This window comes from Populus trichocarpa, chromosome 16, assembly GCF_000002775.5.
Source record: "Populus trichocarpa isolate Nisqually-1 chromosome 16, P.trichocarpa_v4.1, whole genome shotgun sequence".
Lineage (NCBI taxonomy): Eukaryota > Viridiplantae > Streptophyta > Magnoliopsida > Malpighiales > Salicaceae > Populus > Populus trichocarpa.
Genome location: NC_037300.2, coordinates 244,886 through 260,257, shown reverse-complemented (window position 1 = coordinate 260,257; position 15,372 = coordinate 244,886). Strand labels below are relative to the sequence as shown.

General features: G+C 35.6%; 3 protein-coding genes across 4 annotated transcripts; 2 read left to right on the top strand and 1 right to left on the bottom strand.

Moving 5' to 3' along the window:
• Positions 1-1,017: 1,017 nt before the first annotated feature.
• Positions 1,018-3,416, top strand: LOC7482632 (protein C2-DOMAIN ABA-RELATED 11). 2 transcript variants are annotated; one of them, XM_024588101.2, is made up of 4 exons: positions 1,018-1,387; positions 1,780-1,934; positions 2,333-2,428; positions 2,942-3,416. In XM_024588101.2, exons 2-4 carry the CDS (start codon positions 1,824-1,826, stop codon positions 3,227-3,229), a joined length of 495 nt encoding a protein of 164 aa, XP_024443869.1. In that variant the 5' UTR covers positions 1,018-1,387; positions 1,780-1,823; the 3' UTR covers positions 3,230-3,416. The 2 variants fall into 2 exon arrangements, with proteins under 2 accessions (XP_024443869.1, XP_002323116.1); XM_002323080.3 differs by having other exon boundaries at positions 1,019-1,394.
• Positions 3,417-8,050: 4,634 nt separating this feature from the next.
• On the top strand, positions 8,051-10,580 carry LOC7474075 (WEB family protein At1g12150). Its single transcript, XM_002323079.4, has 3 exons — positions 8,051-8,191; positions 8,386-8,593; positions 8,862-10,580. Exons 2-3 carry the CDS (start codon positions 8,420-8,422, stop codon positions 10,308-10,310), a joined length of 1,623 nt encoding a protein of 540 aa, XP_002323115.2. The 5' UTR covers positions 8,051-8,191; positions 8,386-8,419; the 3' UTR covers positions 10,311-10,580.
• Positions 10,581-10,632: 52 nt separating this feature from the next.
• On the bottom strand, positions 10,633-14,390 carry LOC7482631 (sec14 cytosolic factor). Its single transcript, XM_024587803.2, has 11 exons — positions 14,003-14,390; positions 13,875-13,903; positions 13,085-13,168; positions 12,918-12,971; positions 12,674-12,751; positions 12,455-12,508; positions 12,257-12,316; positions 12,083-12,178; positions 11,684-11,785; positions 11,421-11,501; positions 10,633-11,244 (listed from the first exon to the last, which is right to left on the bottom strand). The coding sequence occupies exons 1-11, from the start codon at positions 14,055-14,057 to the stop codon at positions 10,900-10,902; spliced, it is 1,038 nt and encodes a 345-aa protein (XP_024443571.1). The 5' UTR covers positions 14,058-14,390; the 3' UTR covers positions 10,633-10,899.
• Between the last annotated feature and the right edge of the window lie 982 nt (positions 14,391-15,372).

Genomic DNA, 15,372 nt, shown 5'->3' with positions numbered 1-15,372 from the left:
AAGGAGCACAGCTGATGCGAGTTGGAGTTTTACTAAAAATAGAAATGTTGAAATGGCAAGGACTATTTGTGGGCACCTTAGTTGGACATTAAGCTTAGCTTGTGTCTTGAATTTCATCTACATAAGGAGGTGGTTTTATCACTCCATTGGCATCCGCTTCTTAGATTTCGTCATTTGTGGGGCATTAGTTGTATGGACAATAGTCTGTGACATACAGGCCTGAAATATTAGTGTGATCTGGCTTATGCTTCTCTCTGGGTCATTCAAAGCATGTTAGCGGCCGACTTAGCTTTGCTTTCTGCTTTGAAGCTTCGATATCTGGTGGAGTCTCACTTTCCAATTTCATGATTGGTCCTTTATCAGTGAGCCCATTAAGATTCAATCATTACAAGCTTTAATTACAACAGCCATGTGAAACTCGTTTTACATAATAATTTGCACCGACCTTGTAATATATGTATAACCATCTCTGTACCAATTCTTTATGAAAGCTTCAATTAAGATATTTCCTCCAGATTTCGATTTTAAGAATGTAATGTTGTATTCTGTATCTCATATGGGTCATTTATCGGGATACGCTTTTTTCATGCCAGAAAAAAAGTAGTTTGATGCAATAAAAAATATATATGTTGACTCCATTGTTTAAATTTGGAAAATCAAAGAAGAGATTCATAACTTTTTAGCTATCAGGCCAGACCCTACTCTAACATTATCAATCATCAATCTCTCCAAGCTCTACCAACAAGAAATATAACCAAAAAAGAAAAGAAAGAAACTTGCTACTGTAAATAACAAAAATGAAAATGCATGTAGGCCAATGATGGTCAAAGAAATAAAGGAGGAAAAATTGAGGAAAAAGCAAGAGAAGACTGGTCAAAAGGCTCACGCTGCATGCTCACTAAAAAGGTACATAGAAGACAAGACATGATGGTCACAGTAAATGAATCCAAAAGACCAAAATCCTCAAACTTGACCATAAATTAAAGCAACAAATAATATAAAAAAGGGGAAAAACATTTGTTTGACCTGGTTATAAATTCTGTTCTTAAGGTTGTTTTTGATACGCTTGAAAATGAAACAGAAACCCAGCACACATGAAGAAGCATGAGCTTTCAGTTTGCTTGCATTCACTGTAGTTTCCATAAATAGAGTTGTAGCACTTCACTTTCAGTTATTGCATGGAGGAATAGGATTATCTTTGCTTAACTTTATAAGTTGTTGCTTTGTAGGATTTTGTTAGTCTGTTTAAAGTTTAAACTAGTTTAATAACCCACCAAACCACACTAAACGCTGCTGCTGCTTTTATCTTATTTACCTTTCGTATCTCTCCTTCTTTGAGATCTCAGGCTAAGCTGTTTCTGCTTCTCTTTACCCTTCTTCAACAGAGGCAAGAGGTCCCTTTTCTCTCTGGACTTTGTTCCCGTGTTCAGGGCTTAAGCAATTATCTTCTTTTTTTTTGAACTTTTCTGCCATTGGAAGCTGTCTTAAAATCGTTATTTGATTTCTATTTGGGTTTTCTTTCTATGAGAGGGTTAAACTTAAAAAAATGCTTTCTTTCTGGAATCTAGATAAGAAAGATGCGTTTTTCCAGAAACTGGGTTTTGGCCCTAATTTATTGTTGTTTCATGGGTTCTTTTTTCAGTTGTTTTCTCTCCTTTTGACTCTTGTAAATGCAAGAGTTTGTTTGGATTTTAATCCTTCATTTATAACTACTTTGAGGTTTTAGAGATTGTCTTCTCATTGAATTAATTTGGATTCCTTTTGTTTTGTGCTTTGCAGTGTTGTATCTTTTTGAAATTTTTGTATCTTCTTACATCTAAGCAATGAGGGAGCAGTTAGGATTGCTAAAAGTTACTGTTGTGCAAGGGAAAAAATTGGTTATCAGGGATTTCAGGACCAGTGATCCTTATGTAGTCGTCAAGCTGGGCAATCAGGTGATTCTAGGCTCTATAATTCTTGTTTCTATGCAGTAAGTGGTTGTTCTATGTTTGATGATCATAAATGCACTGATATTGGTTGCTTTATGGGACACTAATTCGCTGATGTGATAAACTTCTGAAACCTCATAGACAGAAAGTTCATGGCTTTGCCTTCTGGGTCAACTGAATTTAATATCCTATCGAGTAGATGGATATAGTCATAGTATCCCCTGTCATTAAAATGCTGTTGATCTAGTCCCATTTTGTCTCTCCTCTCTGGTCTTTGATTGGAGTTTTATCAGCCCGATTTTTCTTTACTGAACTTATTTCTCCTCTTCAGTTTTTGTTTTTCGTTTTATCAAATTTGTAGACTCAACTATGCTACCTTACTGACTATTTCCTTCCTGCATCAGACAGCAAAGACCAAGTTTATCAATAGTTGTCTTAATCCAGTATGGAACGAAGAGCTAAGTTTCTCACTCAAAGAACCCGTTGGAGTTCTAAGTTTGGTGAGTTTTTGAATTCTTAGATATTTATGCTGCTAATACCTTCATTGTGTTCAACTTGCAAGAGTTATCTCAATCGAATAGGTTGTTTCAAGCTATAATACAATTCGGCTGTTTCTTCCTTGTCTTTGTCAAACCTCGAAATGGTTTCATGTGATGAAGGAATATTGATCACTAAGTATTAACTTCAAGCGGCAACAAACATAAGTCATTTTAATCATTTGGTGTTGTAAATAGGCTTCCTTGATTTTCATTTACTCTTGTCATTGAGGGGGGGAAACGTGGAGTAGGGCAAACGATAATCGATGAGTTTTCTTCTTGTCAAGCCAAACCAATAGATGGAACTATTAGAAGTCGGTGAAAGTGATGGACTCATTCTGAGGGCAACCTTTTCTCTGGGATTTAATCGCTGATTTATAACCGGTGAAGCAGCTTAAGATGCTAATTGGTAACATTGTGAATAAAAATCTCGATTTCTATAGCATATGATTAGTTACTTTCTTGCTCTTGTTGCAGGAAGTATTTGATAAAGACCGTTTCAAGTCAGATGACAAGATGGGACATGCTCACCTCAACCTTCAACCAATTGCATCTTCTGCTAGATTGAAGCAGTTTGCCAAGGTTTCTTCTGCCGAGACAATTTTAAGGAAGATTGTTCCTGATACTGACAATTGTCTTGCACGTGAAAGCTCAATTAGTTGCATAAATGGTGAAGTGGTGCAGAGTGTTTGGTTGAGGCTCTGTGCAGTCAAGTCGGGGGAGATAGAACTAAAGATTAAGTTAATTGATCCTTCTGTTGCTTGATTTAATTGCAAACCACGTAAAATCTTGTGAAGCCATAGTGATTGATTTACTGCTGTTGAGGCTGCAATGAAGCCTGTCTTTGTAGTAGATTGTGCTACAATATCTTGTTTCATGGATGACCATGAAAATATTACTAATACTAGATTGAAACAGATTAATAAATCCACCCCAATTACTATAAGAGAAACCATGCAATCTTAACTCTTGATATTTCAAAAAATTAACACTAAAATTGTATTAAAAATCCAACACTAAAATTGTATTAAAAATCCAATTAAGTCCCTGAATTTAATTTTCATATAGATTCGTTCAATAATCATTTAAATTGACCTTGAATCTGCGTTGTTTTTTTAGTTTTGAGTATAATGGGATCTGGCTCATAATTTTGTCCAAAACTTCATTTTAATTCTTCTATATATTTGAAACCCTTTTCAGTCTATTTTTACTAAGTTGCTAATTTTTTTATTATTATTTTTATTATTTTGTTTTTATTTTTTGATTTTTTTATTATTAAAAAAAAGGGAGTTTTTAGGGAAAAATTGAAAAATGAGTTATGACAATGTGGATGATTTATTTTTTATATAGTAAGGGTATGGTGGAAGACTTGAGAGTTGTTGCTTTTACTATTTTTTAAGTTAATTGTAGAACCTCTAAGCTTGTTGAAGTTTTGCTTTGTTTTCTTGTTTTTACCTCCATTGTTGTTCTATGATTTGGCTCTAAAAACACCCTTTACACATCCTTCTTGCCTCATAAACCTTCTTTGTTCAATTCTGCTAAGGTATTGCTTGACTTATCTTTTAAGTTTTTCAAAGATGAAATTATAGCCTCAAACATTTCAGGAATTGTGACCAGGATCTTTCGAAAAACAGTACCAATGAGTCTTACGTTGTTGACAATGCCAAGAAGTCTTTCATTATATTTCTTGGTTGTTTTCATCTTTTGCATATCAAATTCTTTGATCAAATTTAGCACTTGCATCTCTTCAATCCTCTTATTTTCTTCGCAGTCTTGCTTTAAAAAATCCTAAATTTTCTTAGCTGTTTTTAGTGTCATTATTCTAGTCAGAATGATGGGTGAGACTACTGCAAACAAAGTTGCTCTTGCTTTTGATCTTCTTTGCTTCCTCTCTTGTGATTTTTTATCTATACAACAGCTCGATTGTCTGGCAGGGATGAAATTTTATATGCTTATTCAACAGCTTCTCACAGATCATTAGCGTCAAGATAGACTTCCATTCTAATAGCCTAGACTTGATAATTTGTTCGATCAAACACTGGAGGAGGTGCAATTGCAGTGAATGAACCTTCTGAATCCATCCTGAATAGGTTTTTGTTTTTTTTTGTTTCAGAGATAGCTGATAAGTGTTTAGGAATTCTGCTTGGGCTCACTCAATCTGGTGAACATATAGAATTACCCACAGGGGAATCAATTTTTTCTTTTATCCCCCAAGCTTTAAGGCCATGCATGTAGCATCGTCCAATTGATCTTAAGGCCATGGAAGAGTTGCCCTCGCAACTTCTGAAAACACCTAGATTCAGTGTAATCTCCTGATCCCACCTACCTACAACCACAACCTCACGTCTGCTAGAATATTTGAGTGCTTGCAAGATGGTAACTAGACCTTGTAGAAAGTCAAAATCAAGACAGCTTGTAGCAACTAGCATAGCATTTAAAGGCTCTTCTTCTTCCTTTTTTCTGATCCATACCATGTTTGAATCACCTTAGTTATCGAAATTATGGATAATTTCTTGAAGCATTTAGGGTTAATTTATAGATGTCCTATGTAGACTCAGGACCTTGTGAAAATGAAATAATTAATTATACTTGTGAAAATGAAAATTATTTTATAATTTTCTCAGATTTATTATACTTATATTGATCTATATACGTGCGTAAAAATAATTAATTCATGATTTTTTTTTATTGAATATTGTTTGTATGATCAAAATAAATATGAGATTTATTATACTTATATTTATCCATACTTATATTTTATCTTTGGAATTTTAATTATTAATTTTTTTTATGAATATCTATTTTAATCTTTATGTAATTAAAAACAAATAGATTTTAAGAAATACTCCATGACAGCGTATATGCATTGTAATAATGCTAATTATTTTATCAATAATTATTTACAGAGCACAGAGATATCTGAGCTTATTGGGACACGTTCCATGAATCATTTGATTCTTCAATTCCTTAAGCTTTTTTGCTAATGGTCCACCACATCATTTGGGCTAAAACCCACATAGTGGCATCACATTATTGGGTCCAAAGCCCACACGATGATGCCAATACTTTTTGGGCCATGGCCCAAAAAGCTACACCAAGTCTGACCCAACTAGGTTCTCTCCTCCTCACACATCTTTCAACATACTTTCTAATATGCACAAGCTTCAACATTTCCCAGGTTACAAGTAGCCACAACGCGCCATCCATGCAAATAAGTTTTTTTTTTTTTCCTTATGTTTTTTAATCAATGATTATTTCTAGTTAATATATCACTAATAATCATAAACCTCTCCATCAATAATAATGCAAGGTTCTACAACAATAAGCACCAATACTTCCATCAATCAATTGCTGTGAATTTGAAACCCTTGTGTTTAATGGTATAACTTGTCCGTGTACGTGCGTGTGCATGAGAGAGAGAGAGAGAGAGAGAGAGAGAGAGGAGAGCTCCTTTCCCCGTTGAGTGCTCCCTTGATCATATGTGCATCTTGCAAGGACTTTGCCTTCTTCTTTTAGAGCTCGTTTTCCTTCGATCTTTACATGTCAGACAATCTCTTCCGGTCTACCTTGTGTTCATTGCTATTCTTCCTCTCACAAAGGTTCACTCTCAGAAACACCAGGTACCTGCTATATATACATAGGCCCTCCGTTTGCATGTATTAATCCTGGAAACTCATCTTGATCTATATATAGCCATAGCAGATATCAGCACAGAGTCCATTATAATCTCTTCCTGTTAGTAGCTATATATTTCTTACTCAAGTGCTAATTAAACTTGTCAGGATTCAGGAGTGATGCGGGATAATGCATATACCTCAAATTAATATTAATTACATTCAAGTAATGTCCATGAAGGTCATTTTATGTAATGCTGTCCATTGCCTGCAGATACTGAATATAACCGATCTCATCTCCCTTCTCCTCATATATCCATGAAAAAACACAGAGCATATCTTAAGGAATTTGAATTGCTCAGGTACATGTCACAGTCGACATTCATGATAACATGACCATTGCTTATCCTCGACGACACCCTTACCTAGTCAACCAGATATTGTGAAAGACTGTTCTGACCAAGGACTGCAAATTAACAGAAACAAGCACAACAAAATCACACGCTTCATGGAAAACATCATCAATTTACCAGTGCAATATTCATGGCTCCTGCTTTGAAGTTGTGATCGTATTGAGGTCCCTTTTCTCGTGACAAGTATTACCAAGGTTGGCAAACGTTGTCCCACATTATCCATGGCCCGTGGGTCTCTCCCGTCGATTAGTATATACAAAACCAGTCAATTCTATGAACAAACTGTTTTCAGTATATATGTAAACTCATTCTCTGGAATTAGAAATGATGAAGATAAAGAAATCTTGAACAATAATTTCAAAGAGAGGAAGATAGTACATTAATTGTTTCCCATCTCTCACAGTAAAACAAGCAAATTAAAATCACATTTGGAGGGAAGGATGGCAATTTGATGTACCGGGCTGGTAGACATAAACGGTTCCGAGTGTCCGGTGAGGAAATGATATTACTAGATGGGCATCTAATATAAATAGAAATAGAATACGTAGATGGTCTAAAAAATACTTTTATTAATTGGTAGGATAGATTGAGGTACAAAATTTTTTTTTAAACAATTAGATTTAGTTAGCTTTTTAAAATTATGATAATGAGAAATTTAATTGTTAGATCAAGTTTAATATTTTATCAATAATTCTACAAGTAATTTTTCTTAGATTAACCAATGGATCACTGAATGGATCATTGAATATTTCATAATTGTATTTTGAGCATTAATGCTGTAGTTTGGGTTGATTTTATTATTTTTTCTGTGTTTTTTTGGATTTTATATTTTAATTTAATTTTTTGTGTTTATTTCTTTTATATTCTTAATTGTTTTTTAGTAGATGTAGGGTTTTATGAGCTATTTAAAGGTTTGTACACCTCTTAAAAGGATAATCACCATATATTTTATTTTTATTAAAATAGAATTATAAATAGGTTTTCTGGCCTATTTAACTTTCTTTGCTTATTAAATGTTATGTGTGTTTTTTTTATATATATATTTTGTATTATTGTAGTCCTACTTGGTTTACACTTGCATCACAATTTCACCCCACCTCGCAACACAGATTTCATTAAATCAGATTGGATCCAATTTTTATTTGGATTGATTGAAGTGGAGGCAGATAAAATCCGACATTAAAACATTAAAATTAAATGTTTTTAAGAATATAAAAGAAATATACACATACTTGAGCTACAACTTTGACCAGCTTACTCTTTATTTTTCATGCTTAATTAACACACAAATGTAATTAATTAAGACAGCCTCCAAATAGCATACTTGAGCTACAACTTTGACCTACTAAAAATATATCCTAACCCTTCAATTTCCTTTTTTTTCTTCCAATTTCTTATCTTTCTAAATATGCCCTCTTCTTAGGGGATCAGGTAAGGTTTACACAGGTGAAAGTTGGGCTAAAATTGTCTATCTGAAATAAAATTCTATTTTTGTTAGGCTGTCAACTTTGACCATTAAATCCCACACAGAATTTGTTGTCTTTCCCACCAAAATAGTAGATGAGTCTACAATGCAAATTGCAAAATACATGTTTTTCGCCTTTATGTTTTTTTTTTTCCCTTTCAAAAAAAAGAAAGAGAAGCCTGAAATTTCTTTGGGGAGGGGGGTGTTTTCTTCTTCAAGATACAACATTTTTAAGGTACCTCTTGTTTTGTTATGTGCTCATTTTAGTCCTTCTCATGTAGCATTATTGTTTTTAGCTTGGAATATTGAACATTGTTCTATGTCCTTCGATTGACATGCTGGGGTTGGATTAGTTTCCTAAAGGGTGTTAATTATGTCATTAAAGTCTTGATTTGCAAATGATATGATGAGCTTTGGTTGATCATGCAGATAAGTTTTGAAGGACAAATTTTGAAGCAAAAAGATGGTAAACATCAGGGGAGCAGATCAACAAAAAGGTTCAGCATCACCAAGGGCAGAGGTGGGAGAGATTGACACCAAGAAGCCATTTCAATCTGTCAAAGCTGCGGTTAGTTTATTTGGAGAAGTAGCTCTCAAAGGGAAACCTGCTGTCAGGAGATCAAGGCTTTCTTCAGAGGTAAAATCCAATGCCAAGTTTTGCAATGCAATTGAAGATGATTCCTTGTTGATATCTTGATGGATAAAATTTTCATATTTTCTTTGTACAAGTTTTAGGGTATGTTTTGATCAATGGAGAACATATAATGTCATGGTATAATATTGGGATGTTTTTGAAAATCTCCAAGCTTTAGGGTGTGTGTGTGTGGTGTATGAGTTTGGTCAAGGTGGTGAAGAAAAGGTTCAAATTTGTGATTGAATGTAAAATTAAACCTTTGGTTTTCTAGAATGTGATTGACAAGGAGACACAACTTCTACTGGCTCAAAGAGAAGTAAACAGGTTCAAGAGGGTGCTGCAGAGTGCCGAAACTACAAAAGCTCGAGCGAATTCTGAACTTCAAAAGGCGAAGAGAACATTGAATGATTTAACCACCAAGCTCAAAGCTGTAGATGAGTCCAAGAAATCAGCAATAGAAACTGCAGAAGCGGTAAAAGAAAAGGCTAGGCGACTTGAAGAAGCAAAATCCCAACAACTCGTGGGGAATGCAGCTCGAAAACGGGAATTGGATGAGGCAAGACAACAGTACAAGATGGCTGCTCGTGAACTTAATGCTGCAAAGCAACAAATCAACAAGATCCGACAGGATTTTGATGCAGCATTGGAGTCAAAATCATCTTCGTTCCAGCAGGCAGCAGAAACTCAGCGTTCGGCAAATATGAACAAAGAAAGGGTTAGTGAGCTTTCGAAGGAAATTGGAGCTATGCGGGAATCAGCTCAACAACTGAAGATTGCTTCTGCACAAATTCAAGAACAGCAGGAAAATTTAGTGGAAGAAAAAGATGCTCGCATACATTTTTGTAAGGCTGCCACGGCAGAAGCAGAAAAGAACTTGGAGATTTTGAAGAAAGAATATGATCCTGAGCTCACAAAGAATCTTGAGGCGAAGCTCGCAGAAACATCAGCAGAGATTGAACTTTTACAAGAAGAGATGAAAAAGGCCCATGCCTTCGAAATGGAAAAGGTAAAGGTTTTAACCATCGAGTTCAATGAAGCAACGAAGGCACTGCAAGAAATTGCCACCGAAGAGAGTTCTCTTCGACATATGTTGACATCCCTTACAGCAGAATTGGAAAACGTGAAGACAGAGAAAATTGAATTGCTGGAGAAAGAAATAGAGAAAGAATATGCTGCAATGGAAAAGGAAACTGAAAGTGCTAGAAGAGAAGCCGAAGAGTTGAAGAAGAAAGCCGAGGAGATGAGGAAGAATGCTGAAGAGCTGAAGGAAGAAACAAAAAATGCCAGATTACTGGCTCAAGATGTGGAGGGAAAGCTAGAACTTGCTCTTAAAGAGGCTAAAGAAGCCAAGGAAGCAGAAAAGAAAGCTCACGAAGATATGAAGACATTATCTGAAAGAGAGAGCATTCAAGATCAAGATTTCGGCAACAAGATCAAACTTGCACCGGAAGAGTTCGGGAGTTTGAAAAAGAAAGAGGAGGAATCAGGAAATATTGCAGATACAAAAGTGGCTGATGCCATGGCTCAGATAGAAGTAGTGAAGGCAAGAAATAAAGAGGCAGAAAAGAAATTGGAGGCAAATTTAAAAGCAATTGAAGAAATTAAAGAAGCAACTGACATGGCTTTGAGGTCAGCAGATATGTCAGAGGCTGCAGAAAAGACCCTCGAGACTCAACTCCAGAGGTGGCGTGAGCAATCGCAAACGATGGTGGTAGCTTAAAGTGCCTTCAAGATGGTAGAACATTCAAATGAGTCATCGGGATCGCTTCCATTAACTCTGCAACTGAAAATCAGATCTAGCAGATTATTCAGATTAGTCATTGGGATTCAAAAGTACATGTTTGGTAAATCCTCGGTATGATTTCCCCAAGCTGATGTGTTTACCAACCAGAAAACCTTGTCTACATGAGTTGTTGTCATGATGTATTCTCTATCATATGAAACCAATTCTGGGAGGGAAATAAATAACTAAAGATTCATTCTTGGGCAACCATATACCTGTCATCATATGCAATTTGAGCATTTCTGGGGGAAGAAAGGTATTTAGATTCAACATGTTTCTCTCTATGACTATTATCAATGTAAGACTTACAAGCTAAAAATTACAATTCTCCACTGCATTCCTACACCATGTCAGGCTGGGGCCGAGCTTTATACCGATCACCCAGCCAGAATATCAGATTACATGCATAGCTTTAAGTTTTCCCCTGCCATGTAAAGGTAACATGGTCGACTACTATTACATGCATTTCTATTGTATACTTGTAACAAAGTCCTCAGGCATCAAGAGTTAAGATCCTCTGCTTAAATCACGGGCAATGCGTAGTTCTGTGGTCAGAGTCGTCATTGATTTTGAGGCCATTCAGGGGCCCAGAAACCCCATTCCTTTTCTCAAAATTATGCATCTGGGATTCAATTGTTTTAGCTATCTCCATTCCTTCGACAGCTGGTTCAGGCAGATCCACGTGGAAAGACCCTTGTTTGATTGGTTGAGAAGGTTCACTCTCTAAAGATTTCTGCTTGACGTAGTTGTATAGCTGTTGATGAAAGGGATGATCCAAGGAAAAGCAGTTGTCATTTGCATACCCAGAATGTCGAGATGATCCAGACCCTTCTCTTTTACAGAAATGTGGAAGAGATGCATAATCCATTATCTACATTAAACATGCTCATCCAGCTTAGTCCATAAGATATGGTGTGTAATGATCATCGAAAAGCGTGGCCATAAAGTTGTTGAAATTTACTAAATCAACTGTAGTGAATTAAGAACAACCAGCAGTCAAGTTTCCAATATTTCAAGAATCACGGTTCACAGAGAAGCCATCGTTACCTTCAACAGCTCATCTCTCCCGTTTCCAGACAACACCTGAATTTTTTTTCTTGTCCTCTCCTGCAGCAGAGGCTTGACAACCTAGCAAAAATTCAAATGTTGAAATGGTGCTTATAACAAGGTCCTTTCAATATTTTCACAGATAAAACATTCTTCTACTCAATCTTATCCGAGATGATAATTTGCACCAGCACATGAATACTTATTGGAAAAGGTTAAAAAGCAAGGATATTCAACTGCAATGAGAGAAAAAGGAGGCTTACCTTCCAACAAGCTGAAAATACATATGGGGCATTTACAATGTAATATGTATGTGTTTTCTCTGGGTAGTTCAAGTCATCAATAGTTGAAATGAGGGTCACCATCTGCAGTAACATTAAAAACAGACTCGGTCAACGTGACGTGATGCATAAGTATTTTTGCACTATATCCACCCTTTCAGAAATGTGATAGTGATAAAGATTCACCACAATATACTGGTTAGAGGTTTAAAGTAAGAAAAAGTATCAGTGAGTTGGCTGAAATTCCTGGTTCAAGCAACCCACCTAGCATAATAGCTGAAGTTGAATCATCCTCTGAATAAGAAAACTACATAAAATAATATAGACTGGACTGATGAAACGGGTCCTATGAACAAAACAAACTAGCCCAGAAAGTTATACCTTTATTTGGTTCAGTGCTGAAAGCTTTAGGCCAGACATATCCAAAACCTTTACGCCGGTTGTTATTGGTCGCCCATACTTTTTTGATGCGGTAGGCTACAAAAAAAAATATGCAAGTGAGAAAAATCACCTTAAGAACTCAGAAGTAGGAAGTTGCCAAACTCAAATACTCACCAAAACAATGCGGTCCCGATATTCATTGATTTGAATGTGAGACTGCATATAGTAGTGGACCTGTAATGAAATAAGACAAGTAAAATACTGAACTCTTGAACACTCACAGAATTAAGATTTAATGTCAAAAGGTTACTAATCCAAACATTAAGATTTATACAGTGAGGCATAGCTAAAGGATTTTATAGCAATACTTACAGATGCTTTGTCATATGTGCTGAGCCCAACACCATGAGCAAATACAGGAAGCCCCTGAATAAGATGACAAAGGTTGCAAGAACATTTGAGATAAATTCTTTTGTGTGATATAAACAATATTGTTTTCTCCATTGCGCAAGATGCAGCAGGGTTTTTAAAAGGTTATAAACTAGGATTAAGAAACCATAAACAAGACAAATATAAGCATAGAATAAGCACCTCTCGGGAGTAACCTGACATTCCTATGAGATGGGAATCACGCACTGCTCTGTACAAATCAGTTGGAACTATGGGTTTCTGCATTTGGGAGCGGCATCCAGATTAGAAGTGTAATACGTAAAAGTCTTAGACACATTATGAAGAAGCCTCTAACTAATACACAAACATCAAACTTCTATTCCATCTTGAGAAAGCTAGGAAGACATAAACATAAATGTGGGACTTGATCTTAACAAAAGCTTACCATTAATATATTGTCGATCTCATTGTGTACCCTCCAGTTCAAACAATCCAGTAACTGCAGCATCATACACATATCATCTCAGGTGAGTGAGATTAAACTATTTTTATCACATTTAAAGAACTTAACATTGAGATCCACAGGTCACTTCGACCAGAGTTGCTGCTAACCATTTTATGGGCTTTGGTAACATTCCATTCTCTAGCTTTTAGAAAACGCGCCAGCGTTTCAGCTTGATATCCTTGATGGACAGTCTGCCAGATCAAGAAACAATAATTTAGATAGTAAGAAACTGTAATTTACAGAGATTTGATAATGAAAGTGCATAACAATCCAAAGAAACCAAAACATAAACAAATCTATGATGACACAACATAATGGCAACAGAGAATTTTCACATTCATAACATATGCCATTTATAGACTTAGTTAGGTAAAAGAAAGGAATTATAAACAAACCCAGTAAATGAGTTTAAGCCAATTAGTTGTCAGTCAAGAAAGATTGTTTCTACCAACCCCAGATAACGGCTCGAATCAGAGCTTCTCATCAATCCAAGAAGACATCAAGCAATGAAATGCCAAATTCAACACACCCAGAAGCCCAATAAGCATCCTTTTTTCCTAGATCAAACCTTACTAGGACTGCTCACCACATTTTTTTCCTTAATTTCTTTTGAAGCTATCACCTTAATAACAACATCCAAGATTAAACATCATAGTGGCATTAAAAAAACATGAAAGATGAACATCTATGAAAGAAGAGTAAATCAAGGCTGGAAAAGGGAATAGTGGATCAGAATCACATTCTGCAGCTGATAACAACAGAATTACATGATTCACTGTTATTTACATAATTCATCTAATTTCAACATCGAAAAGACTTGAAAAATCTTGACTCCAAGTTGAAGAGACGGATCCCATAAAGAAGAAACAAAGATAAAGAGCAGAAACAATTGCAAACCTGATAAGTTCTCTTCAATGGCTCCTCAACTGCCATCACATTTTGAAATGAATAAGCACAATTGAAAACAGTAAAGTTAAGCAATGTTTTCAAAAAAGTGAACAAGTAAAAGGAGATCAGAACTGAACCTTGATCCATCAATGCCTTAAACTGGTTGATTGCATCCTGTGAAACAGTCCCCATTCTTTCTTTCTTCTTCTCCTGACAGAATTACCAGGACAAGAAGAAAAGCACTAGCAAATAACCAAGGTTAGACAAGCACTGGCAAATAACCGTATTGTTTATCACTTCGCAAAATAAATCCTAACACTTGATTTGGAAGATTATTAACACTTGAACAAAGGTTTTTAAGGTACCGTATTGTTTCAAGTAGTATTAAAGAACAGGACTTTAGAGGTCAAGAAAGGAGGGTTTACGAGTAAAAGTCCATATCCCACCTAGAAAATGAAGCTCTGAAGGTATCTATCTCTATGGCTTCACATGGCACCACACACAAGTATGACCCAACATTTTTGTCCTTTTGTGACATTAATGACGGAAGAAAGTGAAGGGAAAGCTCCTTAAAATTCTCCTCTTTAACTCATTTTTTGGCTTTTGATTTTTCATTTCCTCTCGAGTTACTGCTTTAATTTCACCACCCATTGATTTGGACAGGTTTCCTAGTGTGACCATGAACACACTTCCATCTATTTTGAACCAAGTGATTTAGCTACCTAACACCTGGTCTTAAAGAAAAATTATCGGTACAAGATCACCAAGTCCTCCAACCTTTACACTAATTTTCATTAAGGTCTCTTAAGAATTATTTTCCAACTAGGTCCCCCGTCATAGCAGGTTAACCATGTCTTCCGTCTAGAGCATTGTTATAAAACCTGACTCGACCTAGCAGATCATCTGGGTATCTGCTATTCTAGGATCTAATTTAGAATAATGCAGTTATTTATTAACCAGGGTTAATCCATGATATGGATCTCGAGATGAGTTACGAGTTGGGATGAATTTTATAACTTTGATGGATAGAAAGCTCGTGTGTTTATGAAAATTCACTAGAGGAGAGGAGGGAGTCACTTGATGATTTATGATAGGATGAAACCTAATTGAGAGAAAAGGAGATCTTTAGGGATCAAATTGAGAAGTGGCTTATAGAATAGTGACTTTTATATAAATTTGTCAACCACTTTTCTTTATTTGTCTTTGTGCCTGGTAGGGTTGAATCATTTATGGCTAGCTGGCGATCAACAAAGTCGGCATGGACAATATAGTCAGTCTACCCTTGGAATCTAACTAGACTAGAATTCACAGAACCAAAGACAAGTACATGGTCTATCCTGTCTCCTGTGTTTTGGTTGCGGTATTGCATTGAAATACGTAAGACTAGTTCATTTGTCTTAAACATGTTTTTAAAGATTATTATAACAAAAATCTTAAATTTATTTTGATAGACAAAATTAAAAATTATAACAACTCTGACAAAAAAAATTAAAGAAACAAATAAAAA